We start from the raw sequence: 19,093 nt of genomic DNA on the forward strand, positions 1-19,093 counted from the left end.
TGTTGGGACATTGTCGATGTCTAAAGCTGGACAAGTTTCTGTTAACTACATATTGAATAAAGCCGTAATGGTATTGTTAGGAAACCAGAGTGCCATGCTACTACTTTTGAAAACAATTGCATTCACATTGATCTTGGACCACTTCCGTGGTCTAGTGGTAGAGTGTCCGCCCGGAGAGTGGAAGGTCCGGGGTTCGATCCCAGGCTGCGTCATACCAAAAGATGTTAAAAGATGGTACTTGTTGTTACCCTGTCTGGCGCTTGACATTAAGGGGCTAAAACAAGTATACTATGTCTGAGTGGGGTATTGATGTTAAACAGCAGCATGGTATCTCAGTGGGCTAGCACTATAAATCGGCATCAGTCCGGACTAGTACAAGCGACCACACGCACACACACACACACACACACACACACACACACACACACACACACACACACACACACACACACACACACACACACACACACACACACACGTTCATGCACGTCTCTATATAAGTGCGATAATCTTGGACGAGACGTTAAACCCCATTTCACCTCACCCATTATTTATGACCGCTTCATTGGCACCCCACTTTCTCAAATTTGATCAACTTAAGTACAAGTTTGTGAGAAATAGAGCGACAAATCCCTTTCCGTATCCAATAGAAATCTTAGCATAAAGCAGAGTCGACTGTATGATTCTGACTCTATCATGAGCATGTGTTTATGAATCACTATCAAATAGTAATGGATACCAGGTTTTCGCGAAAAGGTGAGCGTATCCTACTCCGTCAGTGGCACCCATCACAAACACATGCAAAGGAAAGTCAGTTGTTCACCAGAAAAAAACATCGGAACATATGGTCCAAATAGGGAATTGCATCGGACATGATTTTTGTCAAATCAAATTTTGAAATGTCCTCAACATGTCTACCATGAACATTTTTTTAAAGCTTTACTGAGGCCTTGAATGTTGCTAAGGAAGACATTCCTGTTGCACTGAATGATATAAACTTTTACAAACTTGTTTAACCTGACAATTTCATGTCTTTTGCCACCAATTTACCTGACATTTGTGCCATTAGTGCCATAGGAAACAGTTTTTAATTTAGCTCACTTCCTGTCATGCAAGCTTAACTAATCTTTCGTTTCTCAAACACAAGAAGTACTTCTTTCAGTTCTGGACCCGTGAAGATCCGGGGTAGAATAGGTCTTGTGCTGTGACACAAAGATATGCAAGTTGACATTCTGAATAACTGTTCTTACAAAAGTCTTCATCTGCTTTGAAACATTTTATGCATCTTCCTGAGGCAAGCGTGTCCACTAGCCTATATGAAAGCCTAGTTTCTTCCCTTGGCACACAACCTGTGAAGATCCAGGCTAGAATAGGTCGTCAGCAACCCATGATTGCCGTAAAATGCAACTATGCTTGTCGTGAAAGGCGACTAACAGGATCGGGTGGTCAGGCTCGCTGACTTGTTTGATGCATGTTATCGATCCAAATTGCGTGGATAGATGCTCATGATATTAATCACTGGATTGTCTGGTTCAGACTCAATTATTTACAGACTGACGTCATAAAGCTGGAATATTGCTGAGTGCGGAGTTAAACAACAAAGAGACCAAACCAAACCAAAACCCTTGCCACATTAAGGCACAGGAAAGTGGACTTGATTTGACAAGGGTGGAAACAAGACTTTGATAAGGGTAGTGCAGGTTAAACAAACCAACCAACCAACCAATCTTTCAGTTTTGTGTCCAGGTTCCCATGGAATGACACCCGTGAAGATCCGGGGTAGAATAGGTCTTCAGCAACCCATGCTTGCCGTAAAAGGTGACTATGCTTGTCGTTAAAGGCGACTAAAGGGATTGGGTTGTCAGGCTTGCTGACTTTGTTGATGCAGGACATCGATCCCAATTGTGGGATCGATGCTCATTATATCAATCACTTGATTGTCTGGTCCAGTCTGTTATTTACAGACCGCCGTCATATTGCTGGAATATTGCTGAGTGCAGACAGTACAGACAGTAAAGACAGCACCATGTTCTATTTCCAGTTGGACCAGTTGAACGCTTTAGTTTAATTTTCCTCTTAAAGCTTGTCCATGTCCTCTCCAGCAGCCTGAAAGTAGCTCATTACATGAAGAAGGATGTGGCCACACTGGCCAAGGACAGCGTTATTGTCAGGAGCACCTGTGTGGACAAGCCTGTGGCTGGCAGGTGACGGCATGTTAGGAATGGCTTATGGACAATTGTGTAGAGACAATCACTTGTGTCGTGTTGAATCAATATGTCTCAGCAAGGAGCTGATGCAGATGCCTCATGGAGCTCATCTAGCCAAGTCCGTATTTAAAAAAGAAAATATTTGCCAATTAGGAACGTTTTAAATCGATGCATTAATGTACTGAAAATAATGACCCTCCCCTCATGCTTGTCTTTTTGCTGGATGACCCTCCCTACTTGTACATTTTTTATGAACCTCCAGGAAAAGACAAAATGCAAAAGCACTTGAAATTTTTTATAATGTCGATTTTTTTTTCATGACCTCCCAAATTTGAGTATTGTTTGTTATGACCTTCCCAAGAGATTGTCATATTTTTTGGTGACACACTGCTACTCACCGACCTACTCACCCCAATAATAAATGACCGGTTTCGTAATCAAATCTGTTTCGGTATTTTGCGGACCATTTGGAGAGTGGTGTGACTTGGCCGACTTTTCTGGTTGGTCGTTTAGACAGAATGTTTATCACCTGCTGATTTTTTTCCAGACAGAAAAAATAGTGGAAAAAGTAACTTTGAAATTTTACACAGACCAGCTCTGGGACCAGTTGAGGCACCTGCCTACTGTGGTATGGCAGAGTAATTGTAACAGAGTAAGAAGGTTCTGCTTCCGAGGAGTTTCAGCAGCTGGGAGCATGCTATGGAATGTCACGAGAAAGACCAAATGCCAACAACCTTTGAGACTCACATTAGGAATAAAGTGGAGAATGATGTATGCTGTCCAGAAATATATGCAATCTTCTGATTCCCAATAGAAAAGAGATTAATGTTTCTTGTCATAATTACTAAAATGTAATTGAAGTTACTATGGAAACCTATCCTCCATGGTAGATTGCTGGACGCACCCACAACGGGTGACCCTTGAGTTAACTGGAAGACGATTGGCTCCATCTGCGACACGGATGCATCCTTCAAGCTAAATTGACTCAAGGAAACAAAACATGGCAGCTCGTATATTTTGTGCTTCCTGTATTATGGGTCGGACATTTTTTGTGTGTGAATATATGAAGTGCATTGCATTGATATACAAGATGCTGTGTGTTGATGTTTGCAAGAAGATGTCAGTTCCCTCTTTCGTCCCTCGTTAGTATATTCAATGGAATTCTCTACCTGTAAATCTGTCTGTATGAGGCAGCTCTCTACCTGTAAATCTGTCTGTATGAGGCAGCTCTCTACCTGTAAATCTGTCTGTATGTGGCAGCTCTCTACCTGTAAATCTGTCTGTATGAGGCAGCTCTCTACCTGTAAATCTGTCTGTATGAGGCAGCTCTCTACCTGTAAATCTGTCTGTATGAGGCAGCTCTCTACCTGTAAATCTGTCTGTATGAGGCAGCTCTCTACCTGTAAATCTCGCTGTACGAGGCAACTCGCTACCTGTAAATCTGCCTGTTTGAGGCAACTCTCTATTTGTAAATATGTCTGTATGAGGCAGCTCTACCTGTAAATCTGCCTGTACGAGATAACTCTCTACCTGTAAATCTGACTGTATGTGGCAGCTCTCTATCTGTAAATCTGCCTGTACGTGGCAACTCTCTACCTGTAAATCTGGCTGTATGTGGCACTTCTCTATCTGTAAATCTGGCTGTACGAGATAACTCTACCTGTAAATCTGGCTGTACGTGGCAACTCTTTACCTGTAATTCTGACTGTACGTGGCAACTCTCTACATGTAAATCTGGCTGTATGAGATAACTCTCTACCTGTAAATCTGACTGTACGTGGCAACTCGCTACCTGTAAATCTGGCTGTACGTGGCAACTCTGGACCTGTAAATCTTGCTGTATGAGATTACTTTCTACCTGTAAATCTGTCTATTCGAGGCAATTCTACCTGTAAATCTGGCAGTTCGAGGCAACTCTCTACCTGTAAATCTGGCTGTATGAGATAACTTTCTACCTGTAAATCTGTCTGCATGAGGCAATTTTACCTGTAAATCTGGCTTTTTGAGGCAACTCTCTACCTGTAAATCTGGCTGTATGCAATAACTCTCTATTTGTAAATCTGTCTGCATGAGGCAACTCTTTACCTGTAAATCTGGCTGTATGAGATAACTTTCTACCCGTAAATCTGTCTGCACGAGGCAATTCTACCTGTAAATCTGGCTTTATGAGGCAGATCTGATTAAGTCACTGAACTTGATGACAAAACACCAGCTGAAAGCTGCAGCTTGTATCTCAAGATCATTACCATTAATTGGTACGGAAACCGCGCCTGAGGGTTGTGAGTTTGAACAACAATGAAATAATCAAGACTGGCATTGATGTTGCCATCTATTCCTGGGCTGGAGTTTGTCTTTAGGTAGTGTTAGATCTTCAGACCATCGTCCTCAAAGAAGCCATTGTTTGACATCCTGAAGCCAGTCCAGATGAACCAATGGCTGATATCCTTGTCAGAAAGAATTCCATTTATAAGTCGGCCTTTCTGCTGAACTCGTCCGTGCAGGGCCGCGTGGGCAGCAAGTTGATCCTATTTTGGGATAATTGTATTAGAGTCGGAGTCTTTATTAAGTGAGTGTTTGATCAGATGAGAAGTAAGCTTGATACTGCTGGCAACATTTATGAGCCAAACTTCTGCAGCTGCTAATGCTGTTTCTATGTGGTATGGTTATGTCTTCTTCTTCCCTTGATTGAATCATTGCGTGTGCTCGGACTGAGCACACCTGGGAAGTAGGGTGGCACTATGGGTACATATTCGTTTGAGACTTTGTAACAAGGATTTGATTCCCACAGTTTGTACTAACCGTCTCTTGATCATCCAGGCAATGAGTGAATGAGTGAGTTAAATTTCCATAATCATGATTATTTCTGTAATCGTGATTCAAATCCATGAAATGCAGATCCAGGCCCTCCCAAGGGATGCAACTATGTACATACAAATATTAATGAATGAAACTAAAAATTACATTTCAATCTAATGCAGTGTTTTCCTATGAGAGCCTCGTGCCATTTTGATGATTAGTTGCAGGGAAGATGTTTCGAAGAACACAGTAGGAACGTCAAATTGTTTCGTTCATACTCTTATGAATGTCAATTTTGCAGTCATGTGACCGACCTCTCGTCCAGTGAAAAAGCTTTGTATCGTGTACACTTTAGATGAAAACATTATTTGTATTTCAATACCCTCAAAAGTCCTGGGCAGGTCTGGTAGCCTAGTGGTTAAAGCGTTCGCTCGTCACGCTGAAGACCCGGTTCGATACCCCTCAAGGGTACAATGTGTGAAGCCCATTTCTGGTGTCCCCTGCCGTGATATTGCTGGAATATTGCTAAAAGCGGCATAAAAGCTCACTCACTCACTCACTCACTCACTCAACCATTCACTCAACCACTCACTCAACCACTCACTCACTCAACCACTCACTCACTCAAAAGTCCTGTTTATGTACTGACCAGTGTCCAGTACCTCAAGGTTCTGCTGGACAAGATGTGGAGTGCTGCCAGCCATGGTGCCACAAGCTCAGAACATGCACAGTGGTTCCATGTAATTGATCCAAGAATGACCAAGCTGTATTAACACTTTCAGACGAAATTTGATTCATCCAATTTCCTGCTTTTCTTTCAATTATTTTTACATGTTTCATAATTATCCTACGATCAATATTTAATTCCTGATCATTCCCAGGGACAGGTTGTTGTTTCTCAGGGATTGTGAAAATGTTTAATTCTGAAGTATTTTTGTGTCAAACCAAGACAAAAAACCTTATACAAAAGATTTTATGTTAATGGGTGTTTGCTGGTTGGCATTCAGAGTATTGAATAATTTTATGATAGGTAATTCGAAATACCGTATTCAACGTAATAAGCGCCTTTGGCGATATTGGCTAATATATTGGCTAGTCAACAATTCCAATTCCTTCCGATTGATCAATGTACACAAGACGTATTTATTCGTGTATAATACGCACTCGTGTGTTATATGCACCTTAATTATGGGCAATTAAATTCTGGAAAAATATATCTGTCGTGTATAATACGGACAGACTTTTCTTTTGTATCATTTCAGGCTGTCAGCATAAACCACAAATTTATGATCTTTCAACTCTGTTTTTTTTCACCAAAATTTTATTCCAATAAGAGCCCCCTATATTTAATTTTGAGAGCGCCCTGGGCGCATATTATGTCAAATATGGTACCGGTATATGTGATTTAATCTCAAAGAAGGGGTCACTGTGTATTAGAGGTGAGCAGAGTATGCTTCATAACTACCCTGCAGATTCACACTAGAAACATATAGGGAAATAATTCACTGTGTTTGTATTAACACCTAATCAATAGTATTTGATATTTAAAATACCCTTTTTTAGTGATTTAATGTTTTGTTTATTATTTTCGGGTGCAGTGCTACGTATTTACCAAAGATGTAATGAAAGCACATCCAATTTGCGACAGTTAGAATTGCGCTGTGACACAAAGATATGCCAGTTGACATTCTGGATAACTGTTCTTTCAAAAGTCTTCATCTGCTTTGAAACATTTTATGCATCTTCCTGAGGCAAGCGTGTCCACTAGCCTATATCAAAGCCTAGTTTCCTCCCTTGCCACACAACCCGTAGGTCTTCAGCAACCCATGCTTGCCATAAAAGGCGACTATGCTTGTCGTAAGAGGCGACTAACGGGATCGGGTGGTCAGACTCACTGACTTGGTTGATACATGTCGTCGTATCCCAATGGCGTGGATCGATGTTCATGATGTCGATCAGTGGATTGTCTTGTCCAGACTCAATTATTTACAGACCGCCATCATATAGCTGGAATGTTGCTGAGTGCATCATTGAACAACAAATAACCAAACCAAACCAAAACCCTTGCCATATCAAGGCCACTTTTCTTGGCTTGACCCTGGCACCAGCTTGCGTAGATCACGAGTTGTGCCCCTTGTAATGAAATTGCGATATCCAATCAGATCACTGTTCTTTTCTCGTATAGCTTCACAAAGATGGCGACTACCGTAGGTGATGACCTTCTCCATCAGATAATGAAAACATTTGCGATTTTATCCCTAAAACAGGGGGTGGTTTAAAAGATGAAAAAGATATATTCATGTCAACAAAGACAGACAGCGGTAAATCACTTTCATACGAAGGTGCATCAGTCGTGGATGTTGATTTTGTGATATGTTCTCTGATTGGACTATCGATATCTGTGACAGTCCAATCATATTTAGCACAGGAAAGTGGGCTTGATGTGGCAAGGGTGGAAACAAGACTTTGATAAAAAGGGAACTGCACTCGCTTGCCTCGGGAAGATGCATTTTGTGATGCCCCAAAATTCTATTAAATAATACTTAATCAAGACATAAAGAAAAAATGGTTCAAGACATCGAAATTTCAAATAATTTGACAATGTCACATTTAATTTGATATATTTAAGATTTCAAGCTCATTATCTTGGTGATTGTATTTTAAATTTAATATATTTTTTTTTTTATGCCAATATTAAATGTAATAGGAATATTAAATGCTGTAACAACTCAGTTAGTGGATATCCTTGGCTGACAAAGTGTCGCCATGATCAAGATTCGCTTGAAGAAGGGATATTATCGAGTTACGCCATTGCAATCTAATTTGTGTCATAAAAAGGCTACCGGAGGCAGATATTAAATGAATATTTCATCCTAATTATAATGGTGAAGACACATGACCATTGAGCTGTCAGGCATGTCGTTCCCTCAGCACCCAGACTACATAAGCTCAGTCTTGATCAATGCTGGCAATAATCAAATGAGCTTTCCATGTGTTTTTCCAGTCAGGTTATTTGGCCACCATGGTGTTTTGTGAATATCTGATTACGATTGAAATCTCTTGTAGTTAATATTTCATGAAGTTTCGATAATTCATTACGCTGCAATGTATCGCTGGTTTTAGAGTGTCATTTCCTGATGGCCGCTTCACTGTATGGCTTTGTAAACATGACCTTCTGGCAGTTGGCAACAAGGCTGCTATACTACATGACCTTGTAAACATGACCTTCTGGCAGTTGGCAACAAGGCCGCTATACTACATGACCTTGTAAACATGACCTTCTGGCAGTTGGCAACAAGGCTGCTATACTACATGACTTTGTAAACATGACCTTCTGGCAGTTGGCAACAAGGCTGCTATACTACATGACCTTGTAAACATGACCTTCTGGCAGTTGGCAACAAGGCTGCTATACTACATGACTTTGTAAACATGACCTGGCAGTTGGCAACAAGGCCGCTATACTACATGGCTTTGTAAACATGACCTTCTGGCAGTTGGCAACAAGGCCGCTATACTGCATGACTTTGTAAACATGACCTTCTGGCAGTTGACAACAAGGCTGCTATACTACATGGCTTTGTAAACATGACCTTCTGGCAGTTGGCAACAAGGCTGCTATACTACATGGCTTTGTAAACATGACCTTCTGGCAGTTGGCAACAAGGCTGCTATACTACATGACTTTGTAAACATGACCCTCTGGCAGTTGACAACAAGGCCGCTATACTACATGACTTTGTAAACATGACCTTCTGGCAGTTGGCAACAAGGCTGCTATACTACATGGCTTTGTAAACACGCCCTCTGGCATTTGGCAACAAGGCTGCTATACTACATGGCTTTGTAAACATGACCTTCTGGCAGTTGGCAACAAGGCTGCTATACTACATGGCTTTGTAAACATGACCTTCTGGCAGTTGGCAACAAGGCTGCTATACTACATGGCTTTGTAAACATGACCTTCTGGCAGTTGGCAACAAGGCTGCTATACTACATGACTTTGTAAACATGACCCTCTGGCAGTTGACAACAAGGCCGCTATACTGCATGACTTTGTAAACATGACCTTCTGGCAGTTGACAACAAGGCTGCTATACTACATGGCTTTGTAAACATGACCTTCTGGCAGTTGGCAACAAGGCTGCTATACTACATGGCTATGTAAACATGACCTTCTGGCAGTTGGCAACAAGGCCGCTATACTACATGACTTTGTAAACATGACCTTCTGGCAGTTGGCAACAAGGCTGCTATACTACATGACTTTGTAAACATGACCCTCTGGCAGTTGACAACAAGGCCGCTATACTGCATGACTTTGTAAACATGACCTTCTGGCAGTTGGCAACAAGGCTGCTATACTATATGGCTTTGTAAACATGACCTTCTGGCAGTTGGCAACAAGGCTGCTATACTACATGACTTTGTAAACATGACCCTCTGGCAGTTGACAACAAGGCCGCTATACTGCATGACTTTGTAAACATGACCTTCTGGCAGTTGGCAACAAGGCTGCTATACTATATGGCTTTGTAAACATGACCTTCTGGCAGTTGGCAACAAGGCTGCTATACTATATGGCTTTGTAAACATGACCTTCTGGCAGTTGGCAACAAGGCTGCTATACTACATGGCTTTGTAAACATGACCTTCTGGCAGTTGGCAACAAGACCGCTATACTACATGGCTTTGTAAACATGACCTTCTGGCAGTTGGCAACAAGGCTGCTATACTACATGACTTTGTAAACATGACCCTCTGGCAGTTGACAACAAGGCCGCTATACTGCATGACTTTGTAAACATGACCTTCTGGCAGTTGGCAACAAGGCTGCTATACTATATGGCTTTGTAAACATGACCTTCTGGCAGTTGGCAACAAGGCTGCTATACTATATGGCTTTGTAAACATGACCTTCTGGCAGTTGGCAACAAGGCTGCTATACTATATGGCTTTGTAAACATGACCTTCTGGCAGTTGGCAACAAGGCTGCTATACTACATGACTTTGTAAACATGACCTTCTGGCAGTTGGCAACAAGGCTGCTATACTATATGGCTTTGTAAACATGACCTTCTGGCAGTTGGCAACAAGGCTGCTATACTACATGACTTTGTAAACATGACCCTCTGGCAGTTGACAACAAGGCCGCTATACTACAAGGTTTTGTAAACATGACCTTCTGGCAGTTGGCAACAAGGCTGCTATACTACATGACTTTGTAAACATGACCTTCTGGCAGTTGGCAACAAGGCTGCTATACTACATGACCTTGTAAACATGACCTTCTGGCAGTTGGCAACAAGGCTGCTATACTACATGACCTTGTAAACATGACCTTCTGGCAGTTGGCAACAAGGCTGCCATACTACATGGCTTTGTAAACATGACCTTCTGGCATTTGGCAACAAGGCTGCTATACTACATGACTTTGTAAAAATGACCTTCTGGCAGTTGGCAACAAGGCCGCTATACTACATGGGTTTGTAAACATGACCTTCTGGCAGTTGGCAACAAGGCCGCTATACTGCATTACTTTGTAAACATGACCTTCTGGCAGTTGGCAACAAGGCTGCTATACTACATGACTTTGTAAACATGACCTTCTGGCAGTTGGCAACAAGGCTGCTATACTACATGACTTTGTAAACATGACCTTCTGGCAGTTGGCAATAAGGCTGCCATACTACATGGCTTTGTAAACATGACCCTCTGGCATTTGGCAACAAGGCTGCTATACTACATGACTTTGTAAAAATGACCTTCTGGCAGTTGGCAACAAGGCCGCTATACTACATGGGTTTGTAAACATGACCTTCTGGCAGTTGGCAACAAGGCTGCTATACTACATGACTTTGTAAACATGACCTTCTGGCAGTTGGTAACAAGGCTGCTATACTACATGACTTTGTAAACATGACCTTCTGGCAGTTGGCAACAAGGGCGCTATACTACATGACTTTGTAAACATGACCTTCTGGCAGTCGGCAACAAGGCCGCTATACTGCATGACCTTGTAAACATGACCTTCTGGCAGTTGGCAACAAGGTCGCTATACTACATGACCTTGTAAACATGACCTTCTGGCAGTTGGCAACAAGGCTGCTATACTACATGGCTATGTAAACATGACCTTCTGGCAGTTGGCAAAAAGGCCGCTACACTACATGGCTATGTAAACATGACCTTCTGGCAGTTGGCAACAAGGCCGCTATACTGCATGGCTTTGTAAACATGACCTTCTGGCAGTTGGCAACAAGGCCGCTATACTGCATGACTTTGTAAACATGACCTTCTGGCAATTGGCAACAAGGCCACTATACTGCATGGCTTTGTAAACATGACCTTCTGGCAGTTGGCAACAAGGCCGCTATACTACATGACTTTGTAAACATGACCTTCTGGCAGTTGGCAACAAGGCTGCTATACTACATGACTTTGTAAACATGACCTTCTGGCAATTGGCAACAAGGCCACTATACTGCATGGCTTTGTAAACATGACCTTCTGGCAGTTGGCAACAAGGCTGCTATACTACATGACTTTGTAAACATGACCTTCTGGCAGTTGGCAACAAGGCCGCTATACTACATGACTTTGTAAACATGACCTTCTGGCAGTTGGCAACAAGGCCGCTATACTGCATGGCTTTGTAAACATGACCTTCTGGCAGTTGGCAACAAGGCTGCTATACTACATGACTTTGTAAACATGACCTTCTGGCAGTTGGTGTGTTTGTGGTAGGGGGTAGTTCACACCAGTTGTTTGTGGGAGGGGTCTTGGTTCAGACCAATTGTTTGTCGGAGGTTGTTGTTTGTGTTTGTGGTTCAGACCAGCTGAATGTGGAAGGAATTCTTGGTTCAGATAGGTTGTGTGGGATGGTGTCAACCCTCTCAACCTAGCCAACTGTTTGTGGAAGTAGCCCTTGTTGCTGAAGATGTCTAGCATGCTTGCACATGAAACAAATTAGCTTGACACATAGTGGATCTCAGAGTTCGCAATTCCCAACAGTATTTGAATGTCTCACCCAAAGTCTGAAAAAAAAACATCTGGCGAGTTCATGTTGACAGACACTCATGTTCTCCCTTCAGTGTCTGAGTATTTGTAGGGGCGGTCGGGTAGCCTAGTGGTTAAAGCGTTCGCTCGTCACGCCGAAGACCCGGGTTCGATTCCCGACATGGGTACAATGTGTGAAGCCCATTTCTGGTGTCCCCCGCCGTGATATTGCTGGAATATTGCTAAAAGCGGCGTAAAACCATACTCACTCACTCACTGAGTATTTGTAGTATTTCTGCATCTGTTTCAGGGAGATAATGAGAGAGATACAACGACTACGGCTAGAGCAAGAGGCATATGCTACGGAAAATGAGGAGGCACAATATAATCCAACCCTCCTGGCAGAGTTGCGACTACTGCGACAACGGAAGGATGAGTTGGAGGGCCGCATGCAGGCACTACAGGAGAGCAGGAAGGACTTGATGGTGCAGCTGGAGAGTCTCATGAAGCTGCTGAAGGTGGGTGGATGGGTTGACTGTCAGGTGGGTGGGTTGACTGTCAGGTGGATGGGTTGACTGTCAGGTGGGTGGGTTGACTGTCAGGGGGTGGGTTGACTGTCAGGTGGATGGGTTGTCTGTCAGGTGGATGGGTTGACTGTCAGGGGGTGGCTTGACTGTCAGGTGGTAGGGTTGACTGTGAGTTCAGTGGGTTGACTGTCAGGTGGGTGGATTGACTATCAGGTGGGTGGTTTGACTGTCAGGTAGGTGGGTTGACTGTCAAGTGAGTGGGTTGACTGTCAGGTGGATGGGTTGACTGTCAGGAAGGTGGGTCGACTGTCAGGTGTGTGGGTTGACTGTCAGATGGATGGGTTGCATGTCAGATGGATGGGTTGACTGTCATGACTGGGTGGGTTGACTGTCAGGAAGGTGGGTCGAATGTGGGGTGGGTGGGTTGACTGTCAGGTGGATGGGTTGACTGTCAGGTAGGTGGGTTGACTGTCAGGTGGATGGGTTGACTGTCAGGTGGGTGGTTTGACTGTCAGGGGGTGGGTTGACTGTCAGGTGGGTGGATTGACTGTCAGGTGGGTGGTTTGACTGTCAGGTGGGTGGTTTGACTGTCAGGTGGGTGGGTTGACTGTCAAGTGAGTGGGTTGACTGTCAGGTGGATGGGTTGACTGTCAGGTGGGTGGGGTTGACTGTCAGGTGGGTAGGTTGTATGTCAGATGGATGGGTTGACTGTCATGACTCAGTGGGTTGACGGTCAGGAAGGTGGGTCGACTGTCAGATGGGTGGGTTGACTGGCCGGTGTGTGGGTTGACTGTCAGATGGATGGGTTGCATGTCAGATGGATGGGTTGACTGTCATGACTGGGTGGGTTGACTGTCAGGAAGGTGGGTCGAATGTGGGGTGGGTTGACTGGCAGGTGGACTGGTTGACTGTCTTGAAGTTTGGTTGACAGGTTGACTTTTAGGTAGGCGGGTTGATGGTCAGGTGGAGTGGTTTGACTGTCAGGTGGGTGGGTTGACTGTCAGGTAGGCGGGTTGACTGTCAGGTGGAGTGGGATAACACGTCAGACAGGCAGTTTTTCTGAACCAAGAATCCCTCCCACGAACACCTGTACCAAAACCAAGTCTAGGGAACTGAGGCTCGCTGGTATTGTAAGGTACTGTAGAGGCAACCACTCCTAAAATACTGATGCAGCTGGAGAGTCTCATGAAGCTGCTGAAGGTGGGTGGATGGGTTGACAGTCAGGTGGTACTGTAGAGGCAACCACTCCTAAAATACAAACTTGTGAAATATTTCATGTCCACCCATTCCCACTGCAGGCATCTCAAGGGAAACCCTTTTATCTTTCACAGCCGTATTAAATGGTAAAATGCAGTAACCTTTGTCAAAGGAATTATCTGTCGTTCTAATTGTGAACACAGTTTAATTCTCTCCCTGTTCTGCCGATGATTTATGCTACGCTGCTGACATGATTGGTTCCCTGAGGCAAAACAAACATCTCTTACAGTCTCCTGTGACAATCTAGGATGTTGTTTGCAGTTCCGCAGTAGCCAGGGGAATTGGGACCATATTACAGCAGTTTAACATTCGGATCCATTCACGACAGACGTGCAGAAAAATAATTTGCTTAAAGACTATCATCATTAACAAATTGAATCTTTCTGCTTCTCAAATTAAACAAATTTGTTTTATACATGCATGTTTGGACGAACAAGACATTTCCTTGCGGTAAGGATTAATTGGCGACTGAGAGGACTCCAGCTCTCTAACAAGGACTGGAAGGCGGACAGAGCTAACAAGGAGCCATCATTTGTTAGGAGATCAATTAAATACTCTTTTAATAGAATCTCTGTGGTTCATCTAGGGACTTCAATATTTTACTTGTCAGGAACGGAAGAAAAAGGAAGTTTGTTAGAGAATGCGGTCTATCATTGACAATACGTGATAACCGCTTTCTTCTTCGAATTTTGAGGGCAAATCATCTTGCATGAATCCTTTTAAAAGAAATGTTTCAAACAAAATGCAGTTGGGAATTGTCAGAATGCTTTAGACTGCTGGATTGTTGGATTTTCTCATGGACAAGTATCTTTTATCATGAGCCAGATTCTATATTTAGTGGATAGCTTAGCAGTTCAATAAACGTTTTCTTGTCACGCCGAAGGCCTAGGTGTAATGTTACCAGTCAGTATGCAAGTTCTCCCCTCCATATCTTCAATCCCTCACTACAATGTATCGAGTAGTCTTTGTTCAAGCTGACAAGTTACTCTTCGCAGTACCACCGTACAAGTTAAAGACCTTTGGTGCCGGTGCCTCTGCTGCTGTATTTTGGTTTGGTTTGGTTTGGTTTGTTGTTTTACGCCGCTCTCAGCAATATTCCAGCTATATGACGGCGGTCTGTAAATAATCAAGTCTGGAACAGACAGTCCAGTGATTGATATTATTGATCCACGCAATTGGGATCGATGAGATGCATCAACCAAGTCAGCGAGCTTGACCACCCAATCCCGTTAGTCCCCTTTTACAACAAGCATAGTCACCTTTTACGGCAAGCATGGGTTGCTGAAGACCTATTCTACCCCGGATCTTCACGGGTCTCTGCTGCTGTAATCATTACTACTACTAACAGCAGCATTAAACCCAAAGCACTCACTCATTCACGGACTCAATATACTTTTGGTCACCAAACAAGATTAAAATAAAGTTTAATTGTCACGCTTTTTACATTGACAAGGTCCTGTTTTACAAGATGACATTATCCAGCCGTTTGTAAAGTAAGAAACAGATCTAAGATTCAATCCTAGGTATTCTTAGCTGGTTGACATCACTAAATGGTGGTTCCCCCGCCAAGTTGCCACAATTTGCTGTGCAGAGTTGTGTCCCTTAGTTGCCTAGATCTGTGATGTGTTTGAATCCCAAACTGGCCCTGACTCTTGACTGTCACCACCATCCTGGTGCTCATGGGTTTCTCATTCATAATGAACGTCATTTGACTGACAGAAAGCCACTGTATATTGTTAATCAATCTCATTAAAATCAGACCTTAGTTCTCGCTATTGCTAAAGAAAGATCTGAAGACATCCCATTAGGGGTCACGTCAGAACAACCTTTGATCCGACCAATCAGAGTGTCGCTTACCAGATTATGAAAGTGACAGTCGGAATGTGATTTCTAATCATGCAACCTCGAAAAGTTACAAATACAGGGTATTCCGAACAATAGTTTAACTGGTTTAATGACCATACAATCTAGACCATCTATGAGCCATTCCAGAATGTTCTTTTGTTCGGGTTTCAAATTTGTAATCGAGAATTTTTCAAAATATGTTTTGAAGCGTAGTCGCCAATTTGAAGTTTGTGCCGTAAAGCACAAGAAAGCTGCCTTCTGATTGGTCATTCCATTTGTCGGTCAAAGTTTGCGCAAGGTCGGTCTGACATGACCCGTAATGGGATGTCCTCAGATCTTTGTTTAGCTCATTCATGGTTTTCACTGTATGCCTTCCTTCCACTGTAAGCTAACACGCCATGATAAAGGACTGAAATGCTGTTGAATGTAGACTTAATTAACAGACTCTAATTAAAACCTCTTGACCTGGACTGAAAATTGGCATAGTTTATATTCCCTCATTAACTTTTGAAGTGAAAAATAAACCATTTGTTTGTTGCTGCAAATAAGGAGATTATGTCTTGGTTAGGTTGCCACGTGGGTGTTTGTGAAATAGTTTTGTCACAATATTTTTATATTTGATGTAAAATGCCATTATTGAATTCACTTGTTTCAGAATCATCCAAATTCACCTCGCTCAACACCAAATAGTTCTCCTCGGTCCCGGAGTGGGTTGTCCCCGACGATAGCCCCGCCCCCGGCCAAGAACTCCACCCCCAGCACCCCCATGGACATGTCTCTGACTGGCCTGGGGGGCGATGTACGACAAGCCTTCCATCAAACACCCTCCAGCGGGGGGAACGTCCGCAGTCTGCGGAATGACCTGCTAGTGGCTGCCGACTCGGTCACCAACGCCATGTCATCTCTGGTGAAGGAGTTGAACTCAGGTGAGAACACACTGCATCTGCCTGTTGGGGACATTGTAGATAATTGTTATGAGCCCAATTATGCTACTTTTGTGATGATTGTGCTACATTAACGTTGTGTTGTGACAGTTGTTTCACATTTACATTGTGTTGTGACAGGTTTACATTTACGCTGGTGTTGTGACAGGTTTACATTTACGCTGGTGTTGTGACAGGTTTACATTTACGCTAGTGTTGTGACAGTTGTGGCATATATACACTAGTGTTGAGACAGGTGTGCCACATTTACGTTGTGTTGTGACAGTTGTGCCACATTTACACTAATGTTGTGACAGTTGTGCCACATTTACACTAATGTTGTGACAGATGTGTCACATTTACGCTAGTGTTGAGACAGGTGTGTTACATTTACGCTAGTGTTGTGACAGGTGTGCTACATTTACGCTAGTGTTTTGACAGGTGTGCCACATTTACGTTGTGTTGTGTAAGGTGTGCCACATTTACGTTGTGTTGTGACATTTTTGCTACATTTACGCTAGTGTTGTGACAGTTGTGCCACATTTACGCTAGTGATGTGACAGGTGTGCCACATTTACGATGTGTTGTGTAAGGTGTGCCACATTTACGTTGTGTTGTGACAGTTGTGCTACATTTATGCTAGTGTTGTGACAGTTGTGCCATATTTACGCTAGTGTTGTGACAATTCACCTCAAATACGCTAGTGTTTTACAGTATGCACATAATGTTCTGTTCATGGTAACCAACTGTCTGCCAGCTCTTTGAGCTTATCCTCAAAAGCATGGATAATATAAATAAATTGTTGTGGCCTTATTAAATAACGTGTACTTTTTCCACTTTGTGGAACGCGATCAAGGACATAATCACGTCTCACAAACAGTCGACCCTGGCATAGCTGCACTACCTGACACGTGTATTTCTGTGACTTCCAGTCATGGTGAACAGCTCTATGACACAATGTTACATTAAGCTGTCCATATTGTCGTCATTCTTCCCGGCTATTAAGGTTCCACTTTGTTGTCATGCCATTATGCCATTTAAATGTCAATCTTGTCATGCCACCCGAGCATGTAGACCTGCTGTGATGATAGTACTTCTGGTGCTGCTCACAAGTTGGTGTTTTGACCGGAAGTAGCATGGGGCATGCTGTGGCCTTGTGTGCCTTAGGTGTTGTTGACATGATCCACTGATGCAGGTGTTGTTGACGACATGATCCACTGATGCAGGTGTAGTTGGTGACATGATCCACTGATGCAGGTGTTGTTGGTGACATGATCCACTGGTGCAGGTGTTGTTGACGACATGATCCACCGATGCAGGTGTAGATGATGACATGATCCACTGATACAGGTGTAGTTGATATGATCCACCGATGCAGGTGTTGTTGACGACATGATCCACTGATGCAGTAGTTGGTGACATGATCCACAGATGCAGGTGTAGTTGATGACATGATCCACAGATGCAGGTGTAGTTGATATGATCCACCGAAACAGGTGTTTTGACGACATGATCCACTGATGCAGGTGTAATTGATATGATCCACTGATGCAGGTGTTGTTGACGACATGATCCACTGATGCAGGTGTTGTTGACGACATGATCCACTGATGTAGGTGTAGTTGATATGATCCACCGATGCAGGTGTAGTGGACGACATGATCCACCGATGCAGGTGTAGTTGGTGACATGATCCACTGAGGCAGGTTTATTTAACAACTTTGCTCTTTTAACATTTTGTTTTTGCCCTATGAATGTACCCTCTGCAATACTGAAGTATTCACTATGAGACTTGACACTGAAGCATGACCAAAAAATATCTTTCAAAAACCCCAAATGCTTCCCCAAAACAACACTTGAATGGAAGAAGCTCAATTTGTTTTATTTGAGTGCCATTTTAGAGCACAAATAAAACAGAACACAAGTTTGATTGAGATCAGAAAGTAATCAGTGATTTGCAAGAAATGTTAAGTCTAGAATGTCCTTTCTCTTGCTCAAGATAAAGCAGGCAATCTATATAACATGACAGTAATTGGAACAGGTTGTCAGTATTCAGGTTGGCATTTGTCTGCTGATAGATTAAGTGTCAGAGGCAGGTACAACTGTGACGTGCCGTCACATTCCTAACGAGTGGCACGACCACAACACATACTTCACCCTAATGGCTGCAGTCCCAGGAGAATTTTTGAAATGTTTCCGCCATAAATAGTTGATGCATTGCTATGGAAGTGGTGCCGATTGGGAAATCCATACAGTAAAAATGACACTTTCCATATGACATTCTCATAATTTTGACAAATGTGTTGGTCATGAAAGTTGATACGAAAGTGACGTGTGTTGAGAATAGATACCTCTCTCGTAGCTTGCTGATTATAACGCAAATTGATGGGGCAGATGGAGGGAAAAGTTTCAGAGCCTGGTGGAGTCCTGCCATTCTGTCAGGTGATGAGTTTCCCTGTGTCTTGACTGATGTTTTTTGTCCCCTGGATCATACTTGGTGTTCTTAATGATTCATTTAGAAATACCAGTGTGTTAATTG

General features: G+C 43.1%; 1 protein-coding gene across 2 annotated transcripts in view; it reads left to right on the plus strand.

Moving 5' to 3' along the window:
* LOC139478679 (dystrobrevin beta-like) overlaps positions 1 to 19,093 on the plus strand; it is a 173,257-nt gene that overhangs the window by 144,860 nt on the left and 9,304 nt on the right. For both annotated transcript variants that reach the window (XM_071261245.1, XM_071261244.1), the window contains 2 exons: positions 12,313 to 12,520; positions 16,287 to 16,557. In XM_071261245.1, coding sequence (XP_071117346.1) covers positions 12,313 to 12,520; positions 16,287 to 16,557 — 479 coding nt within the window. The remainder of the gene's footprint in view (positions 1 to 12,312; positions 12,521 to 16,286; positions 16,558 to 19,093) is intronic.

This window comes from Haliotis cracherodii, unplaced genomic scaffold, assembly GCF_022045235.1.
Source record: "Haliotis cracherodii isolate W230 unplaced genomic scaffold, xgHalCrac1.p SCAF_4, whole genome shotgun sequence".
Taxonomy (NCBI): domain Eukaryota; kingdom Metazoa; phylum Mollusca; class Gastropoda; order Lepetellida; family Haliotidae; genus Haliotis; species Haliotis cracherodii.